The 27503-nt window shown below is 40.4% G+C and overlaps 1 protein-coding gene across 1 annotated transcript in view; it reads left to right on the top strand.

Moving 5' to 3' along the window:
* The window catches only part of PDCD11 (programmed cell death 11), a 94743-nt gene extending 67443 nt beyond the window's left edge, over positions 1-27300 (top strand). Inside the window, exons 27-36 of the mRNA XM_073596121.1 lie at positions 4031-4153; positions 4259-4381; positions 6132-6282; positions 7888-7983; positions 8632-8793; positions 10843-11069; positions 13786-13954; positions 17086-17239; positions 22784-22949; positions 26802-27300. Coding sequence (XP_073452222.1) covers positions 4031-4153; positions 4259-4381; positions 6132-6282; positions 7888-7983; positions 8632-8793; positions 10843-11069; positions 13786-13954; positions 17086-17239; positions 22784-22949; positions 26802-26973 — 1543 coding nt within the window. The 3' untranslated portion in view covers positions 26974-27300. The remainder of the gene's footprint in view (positions 1-4030; positions 4154-4258; positions 4382-6131; positions 6283-7887; positions 7984-8631; positions 8794-10842; positions 11070-13785; positions 13955-17085; positions 17240-22783; positions 22950-26801) is intronic.
* Positions 27301-27503: the final 203 nt, after the last annotated feature.

Genomic DNA, 27503 nt, shown 5'->3' with positions numbered 1-27503 from the left:
TGCAGTCCTATTCCCACTGTCTTCGGTCTTTTTATATTGCTGTCTGTGGATGGGCTGAAAATACTTTATCTATTTTGTTTAGTTTTTAGTCTACTTTTTAGCCCTTTTTTTAACTTGGTGCATTTGCTGGTGAAAAAGAAACTAAAAAGTATTGAAAAACGAAATGAAGACTTAGGCCTTTTTCACACGGGGCAGATCAGTCATGATCCACCCCGTGAACATCCGCTTGCTCAGCGGGGATAGCTCCGCCGATCCCCGCTGAGCAGGAAGATGACAGGTGCATCGCTGCACGCTGTGCAGCGACGGACCTGTCAGAGCGCCGCTCTCCCCTATGGGGGGATCGGATGATGACGGTCCGTAGTGTCCGTCGTCATCCGATCCGATCCGAAAACGGATGGAAAAGTAGGTTTTTCCTCCGTTACACTTTTCGGATCGGAGCGGGTCGGATGTCAGTGGACATGTCACCGCTGACATCCGACGCTCCATAGGGATGACTGTATGTCCGTTTTTCATCCGAAAACGGAAGGATGAAAAACGGACATACGGATCGTCCGTGTGAAAGAGCCCTAAGGCTCCATTCAGTAGGTACTTACCTCTGTGAATTTGCGGCATGGCTAAATGCCTGAGTGAATGGAGCCTTAAAGATTCAGCAAGCTTAAAGTGTTGCTGAACCCACAGCAGTAAAATCAGTCTGTATATGCAGTAAAGCATGCTTGTTATACTCACTGTGAAACCTAAGGGGTTAATCCTCTGCATTGTGTAAAAAGGCTGTTTGATCCTGGTTTCTCTGATTCTCCCCTCCTTCCACTGTCCCCTGATAATTTCCTGATAACAGAGTCTATGGATTCAGGCTGCACATGCTCAGTTTGGTGTGTATAGCTAGAGAGGTTTTTATTTTTCTTGGGAGAGTGCGTGTGATCAGCACAGGGCCAATCGGCACTGTCCAGACAGAGGGGAGGTGTTGGTGACAGCAACCTGAATTTTTTGGATTTGCTGAATCGGATAATTACTGGACTTTCTCATCTGCTTCAGTGTGATTTATACAGCACCCTTCTTAAATAGACTATGGACAAGAAATGCAATGTGTAAAGGTCTTTTCTGATTAAGCACCTAATTAATTCTAAAAGTGCATATAGCGCTGCCTTGGTCTGCTGGACTTTGTTGTGTTTGAATTGTTGTACTGGCCTTTGGGCCAGTTCTTTTGGTAGCAGCTGTAGCCTTTAATTGGCTTTTTTTCAGTTTGTTTTTTTACACCTAATTAAGGCGTGCATGCTTAAAATTTCACTGCCACATGAGCGCTTATTTATTAGGAATGGGCCGCATTTTTCCTTTTTGTTTGACATATATCATAGTTTGTAGACGCTATAACTTTCACCCAAACTAATTAATATACACTTATTGGAATTTTTTTTTTCTACCAAACACCTGTAGCAGATTACATTTTTGTGTACATTTATAAAGAAATTTTTTATTTATTATTTTTTTTTTTTTTCTGGATATGTTCTATAACAAAAAGTAGAAAATATCGTTTTTGTTTTTCAAAATTTTCGGTCTTTTTTCGTTTTTATATCTCAAAAAATAAAAAACCCAGTGGTGATCAAATACCACCAAAAGAAAGCTCCATTTATGTGAAAAGATACAAATTGCTATTTGCATACAGTGTTGCATGATCGCGCAATTACCAGGTAAAGTAGCGCATTGCTGAATAGCAAAAACTGCCCTAGTCGTGAAGAGGGCAAGACCTTCTGGAGGTCAAGTGGTTAAAGGGGTTGTAAACCCTCGTTTAAAAAAACAAACGTATCATACTTCCCTCCACTGTGCAGTTTGTTTTGCACAGAGTGGCCCCATCCTCGACTTCAGGGGTCCCCCGGTGGCGCTGGTAGCTCTTCCCTGCATCGAGTGCCCACATTGGATAAGGCTCCCCTAAGGTGGACACCCGTGCGGGCGTGCTCCTGAGTCCTGCTTTTGTGTACATTCACACATCATGGAGGACTCAGCCCTGACCACGTCATTGGATTTGATTGACAGCAGTGGGAGCCAATGGCTGCGCTGCTGTCAATCTATCCAATCAAGAGGTGAGACAACAGACAGAGAGGTAGAGCGCATCTCCCTAGAGGGAACGTACGGCCTCAGGTGTGTAAGACGGGGGAGGGGCGGGGGGGGGGTAGCTGGTGAGTGTCAGAAGTTTTTTCACCTTAATGCATAGTATGCATTAAGGAGAAAAAACACGAGGGTTTACATTACAACCCCTTTAAACCTTCAGGTTATACTGCCACCTACAGGTGTATTGCCTTAAAGCGAGCGGACCTTCAGTTTTTTTTTTTTTTACTTCTATTAAATCTTTCTGCCAGTAAATGCCTTATATTAGCCCACGTCTTGTTTCTTGTCTGATCATTAGCCTAGGCTTATGACATCATGCACAGCTCTCTCTCACTCTCTCACTCACTCTCACTCTGGTGAGAGTTTGCCAGGAAGGGAGGGGGGATGAGTAATAAGAGGGCAAATGAGAGCTGGAGATGTGCTGTGTGTGTGTAAATCCAGGAAGTGAACAGGCAGCAGCTTCGGCTGCCCACCTTTAAAATGGTTGCAGCCAGACTTAGTGGAGGGAGATTTCTGCAGCATATTTGGCAAGTACAGGATCACAGTATATATAAAAAATAACATGTAAAGTGGTTGGAGGGAAGCTCCAGAATGGCAAGGATGTTTTTATTACAAATTATGTGAGCAGACTGACGTTCCTCTTTAATTTTTTGTTAGTGAGTGCCTGAGGTTGTGGACTTTTTGGTATTGCACAAGGACAGAATAGTGCTGAGGCCCAGAACTACCCAAGTTAGTTCTGCCTTTTATCTCAATCAGGACATTGTTTTCTGTCCCTCTGTTCATCACCAGTGCATCATGAGGAACTTCCCCTTGAATGTGGTTAGGGCAGAAAGCATCTATAACTCGGACACTACTTCCTTTAGAAAGATTGGATCTGTTCTGGATGATCCCTGCAAAGGGTTACCAGCTTCTCTTTCCACCATTTCTAGGTGGTTCAGACACACTATTCAAGCTAAAGGTTGCAAGGATTGGGTTTTTCCCCTTTCCTATCAAAGCACACTCTTCTAGAATGGAGTGCCTCAATGTTGGGCTAATGTGTCTAAGACATTTGGTCTTCTGTTCATATGTTCTGTAAGTTCTATCTAGGTGGTTGTTCAGGCCTCTTCTGATGCCAGCTTCAGACAGAAGGTCCATCAGGTGGCTTATTGAGCTGCAGGTAGTCCCAGGTTTTGTTGTGGTTGTGTCTTGGGTCTGTTAGCAATTGTTTGTGGTGTTTTCAACCCCTCGTTTGGACTGCTTCTGGATGTCCTAAAGGTCTAGCACTTCCTGTGTCCCCCTTCTTTCTTTTGATAGACAGTGGTCCCACCTCCTGTGTTTATAATCATGCTCTTGGTACTGCTTGCTACAAAACTGAGGCATGCTGGTAGAAGGATGGGCTATCCTAGGCTGTCCTATTAGACTTCATGTACACTGGCCTACATTAGCCGTGGGATTTTGCTGCGTTTCCCGCGGTTCAAAATGCTTCTATCCTGAACACGATTCTTTTGCATTCAGAAGAGGGAAGTTGAAGCTTCCCTAAACGCGGTAGCTCCTAATCTCTGCTGAAAGCCTTTGTGTACATTGACACATAGGCTTTTGTGAGGTTGTGTTTAGGAGCTGTGGCAAAAAACAGCCAAAAGTTCCTAAACTCAAGTTTTAGGAGCTGGCAATATAGGCTAGTGTACATGAAGCCTAATTGTTGTTGGCCAGTGTCTAGTCTTCTGGTAGGTGGCAATATAATCCAAAAGTATAACACTTCCCCTGTTCCTCAGTAAACTTCAGCAAATGATTTTACTGTGAGAACAAAAATTATATTTTTTATATTATGACTGGATAATTAAGATGGATCAGTTTGTCTGTTATAGCGATAACAAAAGTTCTCCAATCACTAAATACTGATAAATGTTTATAACCATGTTTACATTGAATGTTGCATTCTTCCCTTGTACAGATTAAATCCTGGAAGTGTCAGCAAACAGATAGATGAAGACCTCTCGTCTATTGACTGTTTGAAGGAAGGGCAGCTCATTAAAGGTTTTGTCAGTGCAGTTACAGAGAAAGGTGTATTTTTCAGGTATGCATGTCCCTTTTGTGTAGTCATGTGGTTCTACTATGTTTGTGGTCCGGTAGTATGCTGTACAGACAAAGAACTAATCTTATTGCTTTGCTCTTACTGCAGGATATCCAGTTCGATTGATGGCCATATTCTGTTTAAGAATGTCACCTCTTATTATGTTAAAGAGATAGAGATGTATAAGGAACACATTCCCGAAGGAAAGTTGCTTACTGCCAAAATTATTTCGTAAGTGTTTTTTTTTTTTTTTTGTTTTGTTTTTTTTATACTTGGATGAAAGTTACTAAAGTAAGAGCATGGGGTGTACACTACGGGGTTGATTTACTAAAACTGCAGAGTGCAAAATCTGGTGCAGCTGCGCATAGCCAATCAGCTTCCAGGTTTTATTGTCAAAGCTTAACTGAACAAGCTGTAGTTAGAAGCTGAATGACTGCCATGCAGAGCTGCACCAGATTTTGCACTCTCCAGTTTTAGAAAATCAACCCCCGTGTGTTCTAACCTATGGTAGAATTACTCTTCAAGGCCAGGTTCACACTGGTACGACAAACGCTGCGCATTGGGAGCTCATGTTGCATGACGTGTGAAAATCAATGTTTCCCTATGGGAGCCGTCTTAACTGGTCCGACACAAGTTGGTCCGACTTTGAATAAGGTTCCTGCACTACTTTGGTCCTACTTCAGCCCATTGAATATCACTGAAGTCGGATCAAAGTAGGATCCTTGTCCTAACCATCCAACTTGTGACAACCAACATGGTGATTACAGCAACAGTAAAAGGAATTTATGTCACACTGGGATTGTTTTGATTGGTCAAAGGACAAGTCGTACCATCAAAGTCGGATCGAAGTAGTATCCTGTTCATTCAAGTGGGATGTAGAACTGATGTCGCAGAGCAAAGTAGGATGACTGTCGTGTAGTATCAGTGTGAACCCAGCCTTAGTGCTAGTTTTCTCCACAAGTGCTAGTTCACACCAGGTGCAGTTCCGTGTACTTTTTTTCTGCTATAAAAATGTATGCAGTGTTTTTCACGTATTCCAATGGCTCTAGTTCACACCAGTGCAGTCAGTTCCAGTCAGTTTCCGGTGCAGGAAAAAAGGGTAGCGCGTGGTGCATTTTTTTTCTGCACAGAACTTTACTGGTACATAGCAAATTCTGTCAAAAACACAACTGCGTTGGAACTGTGTGTGGTGTGTGTGAATGGGCTGAAACTGCGTCAAACGTAGTGCATGCACTACTTTTTGAAATGCACGGTAGCTACATCGCATGGTACTTTTGTTGTGTTTGTCTCTCTCTCACACCCACCCACCCATCCCTGTTGATCCTCCTTGTGGCTCCTCTGAATAGAGGATTTTTTTTTATTTTTTTCAGCCCACGTGTCACGGTGGATAGATTAAATTACTTGAAACGGGACAAGGTTATTGCAAACAAAAAAACTGTGGTGCCCTATATAGAGGGCAAAGGGAAGATAAGAGGCTAATTTAAGATGCTGAGTGGAGTTCAGATTTAAGGTGTATGTCGCAGCAAGTTAAAAAACATGCGGCATCTGAAATAGATGAAGACTTCCCTGTGCTTTTTTATACATTTAAAAACCCAGCAGGTACAGAAAAATACCTTGTGTTCTGGGTTTTAGTACTTTTCTTAGTACCTCATTTAGAGTAAGTATTCAGATTTAGCATTCTAACTTCCTGATCTGCATTTGTTTTTCTGAGTCGGTGTCAAAGTATTGAGCCCAGAAACAGCCAGACAAGTAGCATTTACGGAAGGTGGTCAGCAATGGCAGTCTTTGTACTTTTGTTATAAATGTTGCCTTTAACAAACAGGCCACATGGGTAATTAAAAATGATGTTTTAAATATTCAATTCTGAAGCTCAAAATATACAAACAAATGTTGTATGTTATTATCATCAGGTAGGTGTCACTAGCTTGAATTGCTTGTTTAAACTTTTATATAATAGGTGTATGTCTTTATTTTTTTTTAGTATAGATAAAGAGGAGAATCGCATAGAGCTGTCACTTCTTTCTAATGATACTGGAAATCCTGATGTTATCCCAGAGTCTGCTGGCTTCAGCTTAAGGAGGAAGAAGGGTGAAAAAAAAAGGAGACGAACAAACTCTGAAAGTGAAGTCAAGGTATTGTAGCATGTGACCAGCAGATGGCAGCTCTGTACAGAGGGGCTTTCAGCGTTCCTGACACCGACGGGCACTGGGCTAGAAAACTGCTAGATGAATGTTTTGTAATGCTTGTGATTGCATATTGTTTATCAGACAGAGTCTCTGTATATTCTGTAAGGTTCAGTAATCCAGCTGCATTCAGTGACAGGCCGTGAGGGTTCAGAATAAAAGAATAAATAGTCAGTTTATTCTAATCAGCTTAACCACTTCAGCCCCGGAATGTTTTACCCCTTTCCTAACCAGAGAACTTTTTTACAATTTGGCAATGCATCGCTTTAACTTGTAATTGCGTGGTCATACAATGCTGTACCCAAACTAAATTTGCGTTGTTTTTTTCCCCGGAAATAGAGCTTTCTTTTGGTGCTATCTGATCACCTCTGTTTTTTTTTTTTTTTTTTTGTTTTTGTTTTGTTTTTTTTGCGCTATAAACAAAAAAGAGTGTAAAAAAAAAAACAATATTTTTTATTTTTTGCTATAATAAATATCCCCAAAAATGTTTTTAAACAAATTTCTTCATCAGTTTAGGCCAATATATATTCTTCTACATTTTGGTAAAAAAATCGCAGTAAGCGTATATTGATTGGTTTGCGCAACAATTATAGCGTCTACAAACAGTGGGATATATTTATGGCATTTTTATGGCTTTTTTAATGGCTTTTTTTATGTATTTATTTTTTTTTTTTTTACTAGTAATTGCGGTGATCTGCGAATTTTTTTTTTTTTTGCGGTATTGTGACGGACAGATCAGACACTTTTGACACATTTTTGGGACCATTGACATTATACATATACAGTGATCAGTGCTGTGTAAATGTCACTGGTTGGGAAAGGGTTAACTAGGGGGCGATCAAGGGGTTAAATGTGTGTTCCCTCAGTGTGTTCTAACGGTATGGGGATAGGACTGAGTAGGAGAGGAGACTTATCATTGTTCCTACTTTCTAGGAACAAATGACATGTCTCCTCTCCTGTTGACAGCACATGGATTTGTGTGTTTACACACACAAATCCCCGTGCTGGCACTCGTGCACACGATCGCGACCGTTGGCCACATGCATCGGGTCCCCTGGCCGCACAGCCCTCTGGCGGCTCTTAAAGGAAACCCCATACGGGTACGGGGTTTCGCGCAGGGCTGCCATTCTGCCCCTGTAAATAGAGGGTCGGGAACCGGTTAAACGCTAAAGCACAAGGGTTGCAACATTTATCGTTGTGTATAGTACATACAGAGTTAGATACGGGGACCAATTTAAAAAAAAAAAAAAAAAGAATTTTTAAACTAAAACATAAATGTAACAAAACTGTCATGTTGTCAAAAAAGGACGCAAAAGAAATGTCTGGCCTGTTCAGTTATTTTTTTTTATTTGGTTCTAGTATCTAACTCTGTATGTATACAGAAAGATAAATGTTACTACATTTGTGCTACTAGTGCTCTGCTGTTTTCGTTTTGTGGCTATAAAGTAATAGTTTTTGATTCTTGTAGAACTGTATTGTCTTTTAGTCGCTTGTTTCTGTAAGAAGTAAAATAAGATTAACCAACAATAATCCTTTATACTTGCCAATTATTAGAGGTCTAAAAGGAAGAAATCCCAAGAGTCCCAGGATGATGAAGACAGCGGAGTTGAGGTTCATTATCGAGAACAGAATACAGAAAATGAGGAAAAGGTTAGAGTTCTGTTGTTGTTGCTCTCATTCTTATTACTTTTTGTTAAAGAGAGGTTTGTTATTACTATTAAAGTAGAACTAAAGGCAATTTAAAAAATGGGATAGAGTAAGGGATGTTTATAACTCCTTTGTTTTGTTTTTTTTTGTTTGTTTTTTCGCCATCTTTGTCCTATTGAGGAAAATTCCTTGTGCTTCCTGTCCCTTAGCCAAAACAGGAAGTGAAAGGAAATGCCTCCAAAGCGAAGGAATCCCTCGTTGTCACCATTACTGTCCTCATTAGAAGATATCCTCACTACTCCTGTTCTGGGGACAACCCAAAATTTGGGATTTTCTTTTACATCCACATGTGAACGGTAAACATGACAAATGGCGAGGGTGAATGTCCCTATTGGGGGCACAGACAGAAGAAACAAAACCTGACAAATGTTCTAACCTCTCTCCACTCTATCCAAGATTTAAAAAAAAAAAGAAATTTACCTTTTTCGTTATAGATTTGCATTAGTTGCTTTCAATATATAATGTAGATGTTCCCATAGAAAAATAGACAAGTAAAGAAAGACAATGCTTACAAAATTGGTGGATTTTATTTATATATGTTTTTGAGTTTCATAATTTAACAAAAAAAATTTATTTTTTTTCTTTCTGTAGAAAAAAGCTAGCAATAAGCCTCCAGCACCCCGACTGCAGGTTTCCTCCGGCTTTTCTTGGGACGTCAGCCTGAATACTCTCAAAACTTCTTTAATTGATGGAAAGGAGAGCAGTTCAGACAGTGAGGAGGATGAGGAGGAGGAGCACCCCAAGATACAGAAAGTGTGTTTACTGAAAAGATTTAGGCCTTCGAGTTTCATTAATATATCGGCTGGTTCTCATTTTTCTTTATAATTAATTTTTGTAGTGTTTTTGTAGCTGGTTTTCCTGGATCACCGGAACTAATTTTTGTGCTTTGCACTGTTTATGCCTAGTCGTTCACGTGTATCTGTCACCGGTTTTGATAGTAGTGATAGCAGTTGGGTAAACTGAACAGAACAGAGCTAACAGAATTGGCTTAATTTTTGAAGTTATAATATTGTACTGTAAAGAGGAGCTCCAGGCTGCTGTGTAAAAATTAAAAGTCAATAACAACCGTAGCTGCTGACTTTTTAAATAAACAGCCACTCACCTGTCCCACAACCCAGCAATGTGCTCACACCAGCCTCATCTTCTGTCTTTGGCGCCGGCATCTTAACTGTGGGCACCCAGCTGTGACAGCTTGCGGCTTCACAGCCGCGTGCCCGCTGCGTATTGTGAACGGTCTACTGGAACCTATATGCAAACAAGAAAATCCGGACAGCCACACTCCAGGAAATAATAATCCAAATTTCTTTATTTTAAAATCAGGAACACATCAGATACAAGACATCATGAACAAAATGTGCGAAACGCCTATGATCTGTACATTTTGTGCATGATGTCTTGTATCTGATGTGTTCCTGATTTTAAAATAAAGAAATTTGGATTATTATTTCCTGGAGTGCAGCTGTCCGGATTTTCTCATTTGCATTTAGCCTCTACCAGCACTAGCCAGCACCTGGAACCTCTCATCTCTGGAGAGTAAGATCAGCTCTACACCTGGTGAGATTCAAACCAGTGCGGGGATAACCTTGGTCTACTGGAACCTGTCGTGTCCCAGAAGACTGCAGGGAGGCTGGGGGGGAGGAGAACTTCGGGTTCCGATTGCCTAGGTGAGTGGAAGTGAGAATGGGTACCTGCCAAAATCGGGTACCTGCCAAAATCGGGTACCTGCTCCCCTCCACACAACTGCCATTACTGAAAGAGGAGTGGGGGAGGAGGCCTTAAAGCAAAACTTCTCCTTTTGGGTAGAGCTCTGCTTTAACTGCAGCCATTTGATTAGTTCAGTGTGAGATAATGGCTTGACTATTTTTTTTGCTAATAAAATTGTTGTGTAAAGTCACTTGTGCAAATTGAGAATCGTCACCATTCTGCATAGATGATGTCTTTAAAAATACTTGGTATAATTCATTTTGATAAAAAAATACGTCTTTCTGAATTTTAAATGGCCATTTCATCTTGCAGTACAAAAATGGGTGATCATTTTTGCGGCAAGTGTTAAGATATAGGACTCATTCGTATAAGCCCAACTTATTATTTTGTACTAGCGATGAGCTGCGTGCAGGCAGCCTATAAAAGTGAATGGATACACATCAGCTGTATAGACTCCCCCTCAGAGCCAAGTTTGACAGGTACAATAGAACAGATGCACGGCCTCTGACGCAAACCTTGTGTGTACTGGGCTATGCACCTGTCCCTGCATACCTCTTAGACTCTGCTGTGTGGTTAAGTCCATAAAGCCTGTGCATAATCATTTACTTGTATAGGCTGCCTGCATGCAGCTTGGCACATGTATAAAAAAAATAAACTGCTCTTTATGCTGTACAGGGTTGAGCTCCCATGTGAATGAGCCAATAAGCTAATAAGATGTAGTTGACACACGTTGGGACCTGTTTAATGTAGTGAAGTATCTAAACAAACCTTGTGTCCCCAAGGAGAGATGTCCTAGAGCTATTTGATTTCTGCTGTGAGAAATAATGTTGATTCATGAAGTGCACTGCTAAACCTGTAAAAAACAGAAGCTATATGTTCTTTTGAACTTCCCATCCACCAACATACCAAAAACATAAACCCTGAGACTCTGTTACATTAACTGATGGCATTAAAACATGTGGCCTGCGGGACCTTCTAGTCAGCACTGAACTGGCCAAATCTATTTTCTTTGCAAGGTTATGCTTATTTCATTTTATAACGATATTGCTCAGCATAATAAACTATTCACTGAGAGTATTTGCATTCACAACATTTCAGACTAAGAGCAACCAGAAAAAACAGGGAGCGGAGAAGAGACCAGCTGGAAAAGAGGCCAAGGATCCAAGTCAGCTACCGCAGTCAATTAATGAATTTGAGCGCCTTGTCCTCAGTTCACCTAATATCTCTGCTAACTGGATTCAGTACATGGATTTCCACCTCCAGGCCACTGAGCTGGAGCAAGCACGGGCTGTGGCAGAAAGAGCCCTGCAGACTATTTACTTCAGGTAATGCTACAAGTACACTGATCAGCCATAACTTTATCACCATTGACAGGTTAAGTGAATAACATTGATTATCTTGTTAAAATGGCATCTGAAAGTCGGTGGGATATATTGAGCAGCAAATAAACATGATGTCCCTGAATTAGATGTGTTGAAAGCAGAAAAATAGGGAATAGCAGTTTGTTGTGTATATAGAGCTGTGTAACAGACCGGTTCAGGGTGCCCATGCTGACCCGTGTCCACAGCCAGAAGTGCTATCAAAGAACACATGAGAATCAGAACTGCTCCACCGAGTAATGGAAGAACTGTAAGGAAGAGAGGAAAGATCCCTGGTGCACATCTATGGAATACTATGGTGGTATATGAGACAACCTCAGCCTGGACTCCTGACAGGCCACGCCCCCTGATGTGCTGCAGCAGGAATCTTTCCTCTCTTCCAGTGACTACAGGAGCTGGGACGAACTCCATCCCTTGCTGGCATTCCTGCAGTGGTTACAACATCACCCACACTACTCCCCATAGTGATCGAGCCTGAGCGGCACACTAAACAACTCGTGGGTCACAGTAAGTAATTGAAGGAGGAGGCCTGGTCTGATGAATCGTGTTTTCTTTTACTTAATGTGGATGGCCAGGTGCGTGTGCGAGTTGCTTACCTGGGGAAGAGAGGACACCAGGATGCAGTATGGGAAGAAGGCAAACCTTATACATGTTTTTTTTATAGCAGAGACCCTAGAGAATAAAATGGTGGTCGTTGCAACTTTTTATCTTGCACGGTATTTGCGCAGTAATTTTTCAAATGCCTTTTTTTTTGGGGAAAAAAACTTTCATGCATTAAAAAAAAAAAAAAACTGTAACGTTAGCCCAATTTTTTTGCATAATGTGAAAGATGATGTTACGCCAAGTAAATAGATGTCCATTGTGTCACGCTTTGGAATTGCGCCAAACTTTGGTACTTAAAAATCCCCATAGGCGACGGTTTAAAATTTCTTACAGGTTACCTGTTTAGAGTTAGAGTAGGTCTAGCACTAGAAATATTGCTCTCCCTCTAACATTTGCAGAAATACCTCACATGTGTGGTTTGAGCGTCGTTTTACATATGTGGGCGCGATCTACGTATGCGTTCTCTTCTGCGCGTGAGGAGACGGGGGTGCTTTAAATTTTTTTTTTTATTTTAATTTTTATTATTATTTTACTTTTATTTTTCTCTTTTGACTTTTTTTTTACTTTTTTTTTTTTTTTTTTTTTTTTTTTTATCACTTTTATTCCTATTACAAGGAATGTAAACATCCCTTGTAATAGGAATAGTTCATGACAGGTCCTCTTTACAGCCGCTATGATTGTTCTTACTGTGAAGGGAATCGCTGGCTGTAAAAGCTGCAGCCATCATTCAGATATCCCCACTCAAAGTCGACGATGTCATATGATGTAGGGCGAGAAGTGATTAAATACCACCAAAAGAAAGCTCTATCTGTGTCAAAAAAATGATAAAATGTCATATGGGTACAGTGTTGCATGACCGCGCAATTGTCATTCAGAGTGCGACAGCGCTGAAAATTGGCCTGGGCACGAAGGGGGTGAAATTGTCCTGTATTGAAGTGGTTAAAAGATCTGCTACGACGGCTTGGTGCCAAATACCACAGCATACCTTCAGAAGTCTGGTGGCATCTATGCCTTGACAGATCAGGGCTGTTTTGACAGCAAAAGAGGGACCTACTCAATATTAGGTGGGTGGTCATAAAGTTATGGCTGTAATTTAACAAGTGAAAGATACTTTCACTGTGTGATTGGGAAAGAAAAACCATGATGGCGTCAGTTCACTAAGAAATAAGGATTGTTTTTAGGTTTTTAGTGATCCTTATTTGCATATTTCAACAATTGTCTCAATTCAGAAAGAATTTAAAATATTTTTATGTCACTGGTTACACGTGTCATCTCTCCCTTTTTTGCCTTTTACTCCCAGAAATTGAGTTCTCCTGTTTTATCCCAGTGGTGTCTATGTAGCCCTGCTAGTTCTTATTTTAGGGCTAGAAAAAAATTAGTGCAATGTTTTGGCGATGAGAACAATAGGAGGGGTTAAGTAGTTAAAGTAGTTGTAAACCCCCTACCTATACACATTGGCGTAACTAGCGTTATACACAGAGATGAACAAATCCTCCTTTATAAGTTGTACCTGTCTATCTGCAGCCATCTGTTCTCTACAGCAGTTCAAAGTGTAGAGTTTTTACATCTTCTCTGAGCTTTCAGAAAGCAGGGGGCATAGAGCTAAAGTTAAACTCTTCAGAGCTTGGTGAGAGTTAATTGGAGGGAAGGCACACACCCCCTGCACACAGCATGCAGAAACAGAGCTGAGGTTGTCAATCACAGGCTGCATGCTGGAGCTCCCCTCCCTTGTTTCATTGTTTTTTTTTTTTATATCTCTTGGTGGCAGGAAAACTTGTCAGAAGTAACTCATGCAGATAGCAGAGGAATGAGACAGCAGACAGAAATGCCACTTTGATTTGTTCATATTTCATGTCAGAGGTTTACAATCCATGTAAAGGAAAAGAAAACTGAATAGACATTTGTTCTTTGTGTTGTCAGTCCACAACAGGACTTAGGAGCTGAGTGCATCTTTGGCAGATGGGGTATTTTAGTGCTTACAGGATCTTTTAAAGGGTTAAAACATGGGAAAATGTCCCCCTGACATACACTGTAATATATTAACCGATTGTTCTTACAGGGAGGAGCAAGAGAAGCTGAATGTATGGGTAGCCATGCTGAATATGGAGAATACATATGGCACAGAAGAGACTTTGCTGAAGGTGTTCGGACGAGCTGTTCAATACAATGATCCATTGAAAGCATTCCAGCACTTAGTGGAGATTTACATCAAGTCAGAAAAGTATAAGGTAAAACATCTCGGAGGGTTTATATACTTTAGGCATGTGTTGGTTGTCTTATATCAATGTAGACGTTTACCCTACAGCACCATATAAATAAAACTCCTTGATACTTCACCATTCCTAACACAGTGACATCTCTGGCTTAAGAGAAGGAAATCATTTGTTTTCTGCCCTTGAAAAAAGCTCACCTGAAGACACAAAATTCACAAAAATCGCTGATCGCCGCCATTACTAGTAAAAAAAAAAAAAAAAAAAAAATATTAAGAAAAATGCCATAAAACTATCCCCTATTTTGTAGACGCTATAACTTTTGCGCAAACCAATCATTAAGCGCTTATTGCAAATTTTTTTTTAACAAAAATATGTAGAAGAATATGTATCTGCCTAAACTGAGGGAAAAAAGGGTTTTTTTTTTTATATTTTTGGGGGATATTTATTATAGCAAAAAGTAAAAAATAATGCATTTTTTTTTTCAAAATTGTCGCTATTTCTTTGTTTATAATGCAAAAAATAAAAACCGCAGAGGTGATCAAATACCACCAAAAGAAACCTCTATTTGTGGGGGAAAAAAGGACGTCAATTTTGTTTGGGAGCAACGTTGCACGACTGTGCAATTGTCAGTTAAAGCGACGCAGTGCCAAATCGCAAAAAGTGCTCTGGTCTTTTGCCAGCCAAATGGTCCGGGGCTTAAGTGGTTAATGCTTGGTAGATGCATTTAAGGTGTGTGTGTGTGTGTTATTACAAAACAGTATGATTTTCACAGATCGCAACAATGACCCTACTCTGGCATCACATTTTTGCGTGTGTGTGTGTGTGTGTGTGTGTGTGTGTGTGTGTGTGTTTTTTTTTCTTTTTTCTTGCTTGGCTTAACCACTTTCTGCCTGGTCAATGTACATAAATGGCTGGGCACACAGCAGCAAGATCTGTAACACAGTGGATTACTGATGATAGTATGGGGCCGCTGTGATTGGCCCTGGTACCATGTGATAGCTGTGATCAATCACAGCGATCAGTTACAGTAGTAAACAAGGCAGTCATTCATGATGCCTTGCCTACTACTGTGTGATCTCTGTACATGGTCAGAGCGATCACATGGTACCAGGGCCAATCACAATATTAAACAAAGATTTCATGAAATCTTTGAGCAGTGTTAGTGGGAAAAAAAATATATTAAATCCCTGATACCCCCACACCATTCATATTGTCCCTAATGTATAGTATGTGTTTGGTAGAAATTGTGTAGCATCAGGACAGTATGCGAGTACTTGAATGGGCAGAACAGAGATACCAGACCGATTTTGTCCTGAAATAAATGGTATAATCTAAGAGACAATAGCCACATATATTGTTTAGTGGCTGAACAGTATGTAAACAACTCTGGTAGGCCACAGTATAAAACAGAAACAAGGTAGATTTTATCTTTAAATAAACATTAAAGTGTATTGTTTGAGAGACAACAGCCACAAATATTGGACAGTAAGTAAACAATATAAGAAGGCAATAAGTGGCAAGTTTTATCTTGAAATAATAGACTACATTTTCTTGGAGGCTCAGTGCCAGAATCCCGAAATAGGCCACAAACGTTGAGGTGCAATGCAGGATTTACTCTATAGTGGACATGACAAATTTGCCAGCTTTAGTTCAGCTGCCGCAATTTCGTGTGGCACCTTTACAATGCTGAAGCACCAGAATAGACCAGGAGAAGTCACAGGAGCCAGAAGCCCCAGTGCATACTGTGCAAGAACCAGACAGTGGTTCAACTGGACACCCTAAAATTCACAGTATCCTCACTTCTAACAGTGTCCACATCAGCCCTATACTTGATATAGTTAGCCATGATGGGAGTGATTTGCTCCAGCAGCTGTCAAAGAGACACCTGCCTTGGGAAGGATGCTGCTGGAAATGACCTGCTTGACTTGGCTTGTTCTAAGCTTCTGAAATGCTTTGTGAGACCTCCCTCCCTGTCCTTAGAGCCTACAAATGTTTCAGTGGATGCAGCAGGAGAATCTTGTGGGGATGGAGAAATGAGAATAAGAACTGCAGGCCTTTTGCTGTTGATCTGCCTCGTTTAGGTTTTTCCTCATGTATGTGACACCCAGATAGCTGGTACTTTTACCACAGCTGATATGCTGCAGACCAATGGTGCTGTCAGCTGCAGATAAATTGAAGGCCCATCCTGCAGAAATAAAATACAGTATATACATATCCACTGTATATATACTGTAATTCAAGGCCCCTGTATAGCCTGGGTCTAGGATTTAAAGGCTCCCCTTCATTTTTCAGGTTGAGGTTTGTCAAGCTATGTGGTGCAGACAGGGCCACCCAAAGCTCCATTGTTCGCCAGAGATTCAGTAGGCACCTCCAAAAGTTTGAGGTGTTCATGGCCAGCATAACAGACATGCTTTAAAACACAAGGTGCATGTTAGACCAGGTTTAATTCACTTTAGGGCTCGTTCGCACCATGAGGTGTTTCCAAACACGCACGCTTTTTAATGCGTTCCCGACAGTTTACTTATTTCAGTTAGCTGCACTGCGTGCACGAAATGCACAAAAAATGTTGCAGGCATAATATTCTAAAATCATGCCACACCGAACCGCATGGTAATGCATGTTTGCAAGATGTGTGGTGATGCCATTAAGTATACAGAAAGCCGTACATTTTTGTGCGGTGCTGGAAAACGTGATTTTATACATGTTCCCACACAGCACCACACCTAGTGCAAACAAGCCCTCAAAGTGAATCTTTCCATTTACTATACATGTAAACATTGCGGTACACCCATCATCACATATAATACTTTTTTCCTTATTACGTGGAGACCAAACTCCTCTTCTTTTTTTTTTTTTTCGGGCCAAGACTTCATGTCTACCGCTAAGAATTGCTCAATGCCCAGCAGAAATCGATCACCTATGAATGTCAGTGGAAAGGCAGAGGTGCCTTTTGCTATGTGTGCTATAATTGATGTTTTATTGATGATGACTGTTTATGAATAGTGTATATTTGGCAGTGGTTTCTGTAAAGCTAAAAACAAAATTAAAGGTATGCTCTGGTTCTTCTCCACTTTACTAGAAGACCTTTTTTTACTTGTGGTAAATAACATTGAATGTTGCTTTGTTTGCTGTTTTCTGGCATCCAGGAGGCTGATGAATTGTTCAACACGATGATAAAGCGTTTCAAACAGGAAAAGTCTGTGTATTGGAAATATGCCACATTTCTTCTTAAGCAAGGCCAGTCTGAGGCTGCTCATCGCTTACTGCAGCGGGCACTAAAGTGTCTTCCAGAAAAAGAGCGTAAGTATTCATGTCATTAAGTCATTCACTGGTCATTTACCGATGTGAATAAGATTGATCCACTATACAATATAAACTGGCTTCAATTTACTTTAAGCCTTCTTTCTTAAATGAGAACAACCTATGTAGTCCCTAGCAAGCCACTAACATGTTGTGTATCCTGCTATTGAATCTTGTATAAAAACTGCATTGTTCCACAATCATCTACATTTTTTTGATAGATTTGTAGCTCTTGTGGTTTGAGATGGACACATTGGTACATTTTTCAGCAAAATACATTGTTAAAAGAGATGCCTGATAAAGCATAACAAAACCCAAAATACTATTTTATATTGCAACTTTCACCAGTGTTTAGAGGTGGTGGCTGCGTTCCTGTATATTTATTTATTTATTTTATTTTATTTTTTTTTTTACTTCAAGCTAAAGCTACATATACAGTAGATACAGCAGTATTATACTTTTTTTCTGGGGTTTAAATACCCTTTAAAAGTAAAACATGAACAGTACCTAAAAGGTTTGAACCTTTTTCAGCAGGCAGTGATTGAACACCATAACTTTTTTTTTTTTAAAAGCACTATAAGCACTGTTACTATTTTAGATCAGATGTGTTTGGTACCTGTTCACCCACATAAGCCCCACCCCCCCCCAACCTTCTGAGGCTGCTTATGTTTTATTCACTCGTGACAGGGTCACTTAAAGTGTGCAACAAGTATGCAGAGTAGGAAAGTCAGTGTGAAGTCAGAACTCCTAACTAAGGATGAGCTCAGGCGTGTTCAGAAGCCGCACGTGCAGAGCCCTCCAGGAAGTCGGCACAGCACTAATCGCAAGCAGTGAAACATTTCCAGATGCACGGCTGCAGAGATCGGGAAATGTCTCAATGCTTGTGACTAGCGCTGTGCAGTAACGACTTCCTGGCGGGCTCTGCACGTGTAGCTTCCGAACACGCCTGAGCTCATCCCTTACTCCTAACTGTATAGCTGTTCTGTGTCAGTGATCCCGGTAGTACTAAAGTATTGGATTGGCATAACCGGTAACTAATTTTGAAAGCGGTTAGGAATGGTATCCTCAATACCTTCTTCTTGCAGGTTTCTTTTTAATATTCAGTAAACCATGTTTTTGCATTTTTAAGGCATTTTATTCCTGCTGTTTCAACTCAGGCTGTTGTACTGATGTCGGTCATCTCATATAATAGATGATGTCCCCACCAGCTGAACTGCACAGTTGATTTGAGTGGCGTGTGAACGCTGCAGGTCTGCAGAGGATTATACTTTGCACCTTGGTTCACACTGGTGCAATGCCAGGACCCGTGCAAATCCAGCACGGGTTCCCGCATCGCACTCGACTCGCAGGCAGTTCACACTGCCATATGGGAACCGCTGTGGGTGTCAATACAAAGTTAATGACGCCCCCAGATCGGTTCGCATATCCCAGTGCGAACTGTCAGTTTGGACATGAATTGGATGGCATGGGTGTGAACACCCATGCCATGCAATTCTGGTGTGGACCAAAAAAGGGTCCGGCACGACTTTGGTCCAAATGCGATGCGAATTCAGCCATACAATCTGTATAGCTGAATTTGCATTGCACAGGCATCACATGTGATTTGCTTTGCGGTGCGAATCGCATACGAGAGCGCACTGATGTGAACCGAGCCAGACAGGCAACTGGATGTGGAGGATTTGGCTAAATAATTGGCAGAATAGTATCACCTCCCACACCACAAACTATTACCTGGCAAACACAAACATAACTGGAAATTTTACATTTTAAAGAACTGCTTCAGGCAGATTGCAAAAAGCAATTTTTATTGTAGCTTACCAGTCCTTAGATGTGGTTGCTGCATAAGGTGTTTTTTTTTTTTTTTTTTTTTTTTTCAATTTACATTTATCTGGTGACAGTAACACACTTCTGACCTAGGGTAGCAATACTTACTCAATCCACTGTTTCTCTGGAGTAGTAACATTGCCACCTTAGGTTGCTTCCCCCGCTTTGCATTACAAATACTTTCTTCTCTTTTCATCTCTATTGAATGGTGGTCAGGAAAATCTGTAGTATTCCATGATGGATTAGAATGAAAATGCCATTGTTTGATATACCAGTTCAGTGTACAGGAAGTGACCAGGACAGAGCAATGGGTATTTTCCATATAGTTGGTGGTAAAGTTTTTTAACTTGGGGGAAAAAAAAGAAAACTAATGCAGCCACCACATTGAAGGGCTGGTAAGTTGCAATATAAAAAAAAATCTCTTTCTTATAGATTTACTTTAATTTTACTTAATTACCCAAAATCTGTTTCTTATATTTGTTTACTTTAGTGTGTTTTTACAGTTTGATTGTACGATGACATTTATTAGGAGCTGTGTAGTAATAGAGACTACCCAAACAGTACATTTAACTTCTATCCAGTCAGGAAAAGTCCCTCACATTATAGTCATCAGGAAATTGTACGAATAGTTTTTTTTTTAGTGTGTGTGTGGCCAGCTTAGGACTGCAAACTCTTCTACTTTTATAATGTTCCCTTAGAGCCTAATGCTGGATATAAGCGTATCAATCTATAACACTTAAACCTGCTTTTAAAGTGGAAGTTCAGTCATAAGCTGACTAAGACTGAGTGATTTTCTATAGTTGCAGAAAAGAAAATCGCTCGATTTCCCCCATCAACACAGTCCGTGTTGATGGGGGAATCCTTACCGCAGAGCCATTGTGTTCCTCCGGGGGGAAGCCATCCCCACTGGGAGAATACAGCCACTAGCAATAATCACATGTAAAATCTGACAGGCTGTAAAATCCTTAATTCCTTTGTCTGGGGCTCTAATAGGCATAAATTGGCCTGGAATACACTTAAGAACCCAACTTCTTCTGGGGGGCCGCCCTTCCGGACGTACACACTTACTATATAGCAGCTCAGCTCTCACACTTCTATTATATCCACAAAACAGACAAAGAAAGATACCAAACTTTAGTATGCAAGAACGTTAATAAAGACTTATATTCCCCACTACAAGTACTCTTTAGAGGAGGTAACACCAAACACAAGAAAGAGGACCGCAACTTGCTGCTGTCCCAACACAGACGCGTATGGGAGAGAGCCGTCAGGCTCACTGGAACTGATTTTTTTCACTCGCACACTCCATTGTGGCATAATCCACAGTTGAGGGAGCTCATGTCCTTGCCTGGGACCCCTAGCTGGGCCGCTAAAGGAATAGTATTCTTATTCCAGGTTATCACTATATTTGGCATGAGAAATTTTGAAACAATCTGCGAAGAGTATGACCTCTCTCTCCATATGCGATTTAGATACATACAACTGAAACACGCACTCCAAGCACAATTTGCAAATGGCTTCCACAATCACTAACATTAGTGGACGTGATTACAGGATCAGACCCAGACAAACTTATCTCTACCCTATACACCACCCTACGCACCAAGTCGGTAGCTAGAATTGCCGATAATGCAAGGATTAGATGGGAAAATGACGTAGGACCAATAGATAGTTCTGACTGGGAAGATATATTAGAAAACGTTAAAAAAACATCACCTAAAATCTCAGAACGCCTGACCCAACTTTATATAATACATCAATCCTATATCACACCAGCTAGAATCGCTAAATACTCCCCACAGCAAAACCCAAACTGCCCTAGGTGCTCCAGTAACCCTTGCACATTCTACCATCTAATATGGCTATGCCCCGAAATACAAAGCTACTGGACACAGATCATTAAATTCCTCCACGATCACATGGGATCACCGATCCAGTTAGACCCCAAGTTATGCCTCCTTGGTCTATTGCCAGACACCATTAAAGATAGATCCACAATCACATTTCTCAGTGAATCAATATTTTATGCTAGAAAATTGGTTGCTAAGCATTGGATGGGCACAGACTCTCCTGCCATGCAGACCTGGATTAGGGAGGTGAATGCGTCGTTACCATACAAAAGGGCTATGTACAAACACAGGGGTTGCCCAAATAAATACTATAAAATATGGAACAAATGGCTGAACAATGATAATACTTGCGCTAATTAATCTTGAAGTATTCTAAGAGTTTAACGAGTCACCCATGAACATCTTGTGATACTATGTTATATAGCACCAAGCTATAACCCCCAATAAATGCTACAAGCTGGATTTAATAACTAGAAATATACTGGTGAAAATTGTGAAGTATTGCCTGTAACCATATCAATCTATGCCTATCTGTAAACTGTATAACCTACCCATGTACCTTCATGCCTTGTGGGAAATACCCCTTCATGTGATTGCAAGTGTTGTACTATAACTGTATACTGACATAATTTTTCAACAATAAACATGTTCTTTTAAAAAAAAAAAAAAACAAATCTGACAGGCTGGTTGTACTCAAGTTGATAGATCAGTTTGGTACATTTAGCCTGCTCATACATAGTTCGAATCTCTGCCTGCTCCTGCTGAAACGGCCGAGATTCGAACCGTCTGTGGCCGGCTTAAGGCAAAAACTGTTCCCACCCCCCAATTCTAAGCCTATTCTATCTAACCCTATAAAGAAAAGATCTGCATACTTACCTATTCTGAAGACACTCTGGTCACATGATCTCTCCATTGGCGGCTTCTGTGTGGAGGAGAGATCGCCGACATAGGCTGCGAATGCTTGAACGATGACGTCCCCCACAGGCTTACTTTGGAGCATCTGTTGTCATCTGTGCATCCTCTACATTGAAGCTGCCACTGACAGCTGATCATGGGACTGGACCGGAGCGACTTCAGAATAGGTAAGTATACAGATCTCTTCTTTTACAGGGTAGATAGAATAGGCTTAGAATGGGGGTGGGGGGCAGGTTTACCCCTAGTTGGTTTTTGACTGAATTTCCACTTTAATAACAAAAAAAAAATATGAATAAAGTGATCATGAGAACCTACCAGGGTTACTGCTAAATACTATGTAAAGGTTGTATTGGTCGGTTACTTTTGCAGTTCAAACGTTAACATTGTCTTGAAGTCACATTATGTGCTCCATGTTGGAGATTGTAAGTTTTCACTTATGTTCCTCCAATATCCCAATACTGACCATCCACAAAGAATTTGTCAATGCCATCCACCAACAATGGTTCACCTTAATGTGAGTTTACATGTATGTTAAAATATTGTTCATTAGCAAGATCGCTGAGCGGCTGGGTCACTTGTACCGTTTTTAGCCGCCTAATGTCTGAAGGCCCTTTTAGGTCTGCAATAAAGTGAATATCTAGGATTAAAAGTCCAAATTTTTTTTTTCTTTTATATTTCGGCATGACTACATTATTTTTAAAGATTGTGCAAGGCGTAATCACTGTTATCAAAGGTAGACTTTGACTTTTTTTTTTAAAGTTGTGTATTACCTAAAATTAGAATTTAACTCATCTCTTTTGAGATTTTACCATATTGGAACATGAACATGCCCGGCTGCGACTCTCATAAGATTCTGATTGCTTTTTGTCACCATGTGAAAACATTTCCAGCTCATTCTGCAGTGTTCTAGGAGTGGTGTTTCAGTTCTGTTTTCTTCTATTTTTCTCCCTATTAGATGTTGAGGTAATTTCAAAGTTTGCTCAGTTAGAGTTCCAACTGGGTGATCCTGTACGAGCCAAGGCTTTGTTTGAAAGCACACTGAGCAGCTATACCAAGCGAACCGACATCTGGTCTGTATATATCGATATGATGGTAAAGCATGGCAATCAAAAGGAAATCAGGTAAGAGCAGAAAATGATGTATTTTTGCTAAAAGGGTTAGCGAGTTCCTTGCTATATAGGTAGTCTGAGTGGTGTACATGTAGCACTTATTTAGCTGAAAATATAGTGCGGCTTTACAGCTAGTATAATATTTTAAATTCTACTTTTGTTTAAAACATTGACAGAAGATATACGAGGTGTGTCTAAAAAGTTTGGTGAATGGTCCGATATCTCAGCTGTAACATGGGCCAGGTGTCCGCACATGACTATCCAGAGACACATTGAGAAGTGCCACCTAGCGTGGAGTACACATTCATGCCAAGGTAAACCTGCTGCGGGCAGTTGAACGTAGTCCATGTGAGAGGTTAGGGTCACAGTGCAATGAAGCAAGGAGTGAACATCAAATGCTGCTACAAATTGGGAAAACCAGTGATGGGACACGTCAAATGTGCAAATGTACGGGACGGAAGCCGTGAGTAGAAAACGTGCTTACAACCTTCAAACGATTTCACAACGGAAGGGAAACGACTGAGGATAAGCCAAGTTCACGTGTGACAAATGCTGGCACGAGATCGGCGACTGACTCTACGATTTATGGTGGAGGAATTGGGCATTAGCAAGGACGCGGTGTGCACCATCGTCTGCAAAGATTTGGGTAAGTGGAAGATCTGTTCCCAGTTTGTGCCGCACAAGCTGACATGCTAACAGAAAGCAAAATAGATGGAAACCACTGATTTCATTACCATGTGTGACCAGGATCCATCCTTTCTGCGAACCATCATCACAGAGGATAAGACCTGGTGCTTCCAGTTCGATACAGAATCCAAGCGGCAATCGATGGAATGGCATTCACTGTCTTCCCCGTGACCCAAAAAGAGCCACCTGCAAAAGTCCAAGGTCAAGACAATGTTGATTGTGGAAGTGGCAGCAATCCAAGAGTGTGTAACAGCTGTTCTGCGATCGATTCCTAAATAGGCTTTTGATTTCCAGGTTTCCAGAAGCTTTATGAAGGTTACCAAAAGTGTGTTGTGAAAGACGGCAATTATTTTGAAGGCCAATAAAAGTAATTTGTTTGTATCTTCTGTTTTGTTTGTTTTCTGATACCATTCACCGAATGTTTTAGAGACATCTCGTATAATGAGTCAGTTTGTAATTTAGCAATAGGGTTCTAAGTTTGTCTATTGCTTTTGGGCCATGCTTTTGCCCTAATATGGTTGTGCGGAAAATCAAGCACTTGTCTGCAGCTGCACCCCAGGCATAAATTGTTCCTGAATCCCATGCCCATTTAAAGATAGGTCTAGATTTTTTTTCGGCCTTCTGTACACTGGACCTCACGAATGTGTACATACCTCTTGGAAAACGTTAACTGTCCTATTACTGCACATATGGCCCCCACAGACTGCATTTGCCCCTGTTTCAGCGCATACTTGTCTCATTAAAGTACCCCTATACTGAAGTTCTGGAATGCATCTGTCATGGCTAGGCAGTGACATGTTGTATTAAGATGTTTCATACCATTTGGCAGGTGATGGAGAACAGCTGTGTTCTGTTGCAGAAGCCAGCTCACAGTATGCTGCACATAGTGCAAAACCAGATATCTAGCTAGGGCCGCTGATATTGAGTGGACATTTTATGTTCTTTTGACCATACAACAGACCACTACACTTTTTATAATATAGGTTAATGAGAAAAAATATGCTGAAATATGGCCAACCAGCCGTTAACAATCTTGCTGAATTTTTATAGAAAGCACACCCATTTTTAATAGAAACAGTCAAGCCCAAACTAATAATTTGGTAAATACTAGAGCTAAACCACCTAACCATTTCAGATCCTTGAGACCCTCCATAAAATAGCTTGAGTTCCTGAGTCAGGTCCTACTGTGACCAATATTAAGTTTCTTACTCTCCCAGTTGGACTTTGTATTTATTTCCTATTGTGCAAAATGCTACAGGAGGGTGGTAATACCTAAAAATCCCAGGTCAACATCAGGAATTATGATAGGAAGATCTTGATGTTAACCACTTGCCAACCAGCTCATGCCGATATACATCGGCAAAGTGGCAGGGTGCACAAAGCAACGTAACCGTACACCGCTGCGTCATCTGTGGCTAGCGGGAGCGTGCCCGTGTACTCTATGTCCACCGGTGGCACACAATCGTGGCACGAATAGGCAGAACGGGGAGATGCCTATGTAAACAAGGCATTTCCCTGTTCTGCCTAGCAACATGACAGGGATCTAGTGCTCCCAGTGATCGGGAGCAGTGATCTGTCATGTTCTAGTGAGCCCATCCCCCCTAGAACAAGGGAACACCGTTAAACCCTTGATCGCCACCTAGTGATTAACCCCTTCCCTGCCAGTGACATTTACAAAGTAATCAGTGCATTTTTAAAGCACTGATCGCCGTATATGTAAACAAGGCATTTCCCTGTTCTGCCTAGCAACATGACAGGGATCTAGTGCTCCCAGTGATCGGGAGCAGTGATCTGTCATGTTCTAGTGAGCCCATCCCCCCTAGAACAAGGGAACACCGTTAAACCCTTGATCGCCACCTAGTGATTAACCCCTTCCCTGCCAGTGACATTTACAAAGTAATCAGTGCATTTTTAAAGCACTGATCGCCGTATAAATGCCAATGGTCCCAAAATAGTGTCAAGTGCCTGATCTGTCTGCCGCAATGTCGCAGTCACGATAAAAATCGCAGATCACTGCCATTACTAATAAAAAAAAATGACTAAAAATGACATAAATCTATCCCCTATTTTGTAGACGTGATAACTTTTGCGCAAACCAATCAATATACGCTTATTGGGTTTTTTTTTTTTTTTTTTTATACCAAAAATATGTAGAAGAATACATGTTGGCCTAAACTGTGGAAGAAATTTGTTTTTTATATATATATATATATATATATATATATATATATATATATATATATATATATATATATATATATATATATATATATATATATATATATATATATATATATATATATATATATATATATATATATTTATTATAGCAAAAAATATTGCTTTTTTTTTTTTTTTTCAAAATTGGCGCACTTTTTTTTTTGTCTATAGCGCAAAAAATATAAAACCGCAGAGGTGATCAAGTACCACAAAGAGAAAGCTCTATATGTGGGAAAAAAAAGACATCAATTTTGTTTGGCTACAACGTCGCACGACCGCGCAATTGTCAGTTAAAGCAACGCAGTGCCGTAACGCAAAAAAGGGCTTGGTCAGGAAGGGGGTAAATCCTTCCAGGGCTGAAGTGGTTAAAGTATATTTTAAACTAAACACTGTCGCATAATATCTTTTATTTAGAATACTGTTTAAAGTTCGGGAGACCTTATTTACAAGATATTGATATTTCATAATATATTATTTTATATAATATTAATAAGATGGAATGAGTCCAGAGAGAGGCAACAAAAAATGGATAAAACATATCAAGAGACACTACAGGAGCTTAATATATACATTCTTGAGGAAAGAAGGGAAAATGGAAGACTTGATTTGAAACCTTTAAATACATTAGAGGGAATAAATAATAAGGTTCAGAAGGCCAATATTTTCAGTATGATGCCAAGTTCCAAAAACGTAGGGACAGGATCTCAAACTAGCAAGAGGAAAGTTCAAAATGACCTTTCTAAAATAATATTTTACCTATAGAGAAGTTGATGCTTCGGATAGACTTTCAGCAGAGGTAATGACTCAGTCGGCAGTAGGTGGATTCAAACCTAGATCTAAACCCTGACAAAAAACGTAAGGAAAAAAAAAGGCAGACTTAATGGACCACTTGGTCTTTTTTTGCCATTACTCTTCTATGTTATCACACAGTAATTTTCCTACACTTTCTCTTTGCAGAGATATATTTGAGCGAGTTATCCACCTTAGTTTAGCAGCAAAAAGGATCAAATTTTTCTTCAAGCGTTATCTGGAATATGAGAAGAAACATGGCAATGAGAAGACCGTTCAAGCTGTGAAGGAGAAGGCTCTGCAATATGTTGAATCTAAGAGTTCTGTGGGCACAAGCTAGAGCCATCTGCTCTGAAGGACTTTTTTTTTTTACTGACTTTGTACAGATGTGGAAAAAAGGCAACCGCCCATTATGTACAATGCACCCTGAGAGACTTGTTTTTGTGGCTGTGTAAATCACATGGGTTTTATATATTTGCTTCCGTTAGGGTTTTTGCTGTCTGTATGAAATAATGAGATTCAGATGTTCATTATTGGAATTTCAGAAACCACACAAGAGAAAGACAGTCAACTGCCAGGATTGAGCATTTTTATTATGTCATCGGTGGCATTTTGTACATTGCTGATTCACTTTCAAATGTCACAATAAATTAACATCATGAATTCAGATACATTTTGTGAAGTAAGTACATTGAAATTTAGGAAATGTCCAATGGGAAATTCAAAATCTAACGGCAAGATCACCTGAGGGATTTTGAATGTTGCTATTCATTTTATTGGCAACATATAGTTGCAACCTTAGTCTACAGCATGAACTTTCCCTATGCTAAAAGGTAAATGTAAGTTGCTATTTCTGATGACCTTCTTAAA

The sequence above is a fragment of the Aquarana catesbeiana genome, linkage group LG08, assembly GCF_042186555.1.
Source record: "Aquarana catesbeiana isolate 2022-GZ linkage group LG08, ASM4218655v1, whole genome shotgun sequence".
In the NCBI taxonomy this organism is placed as follows: domain Eukaryota; kingdom Metazoa; phylum Chordata; class Amphibia; order Anura; family Ranidae; genus Aquarana; species Aquarana catesbeiana.
This window is presented reverse-complemented; position numbering and strand designations above follow the sequence as displayed.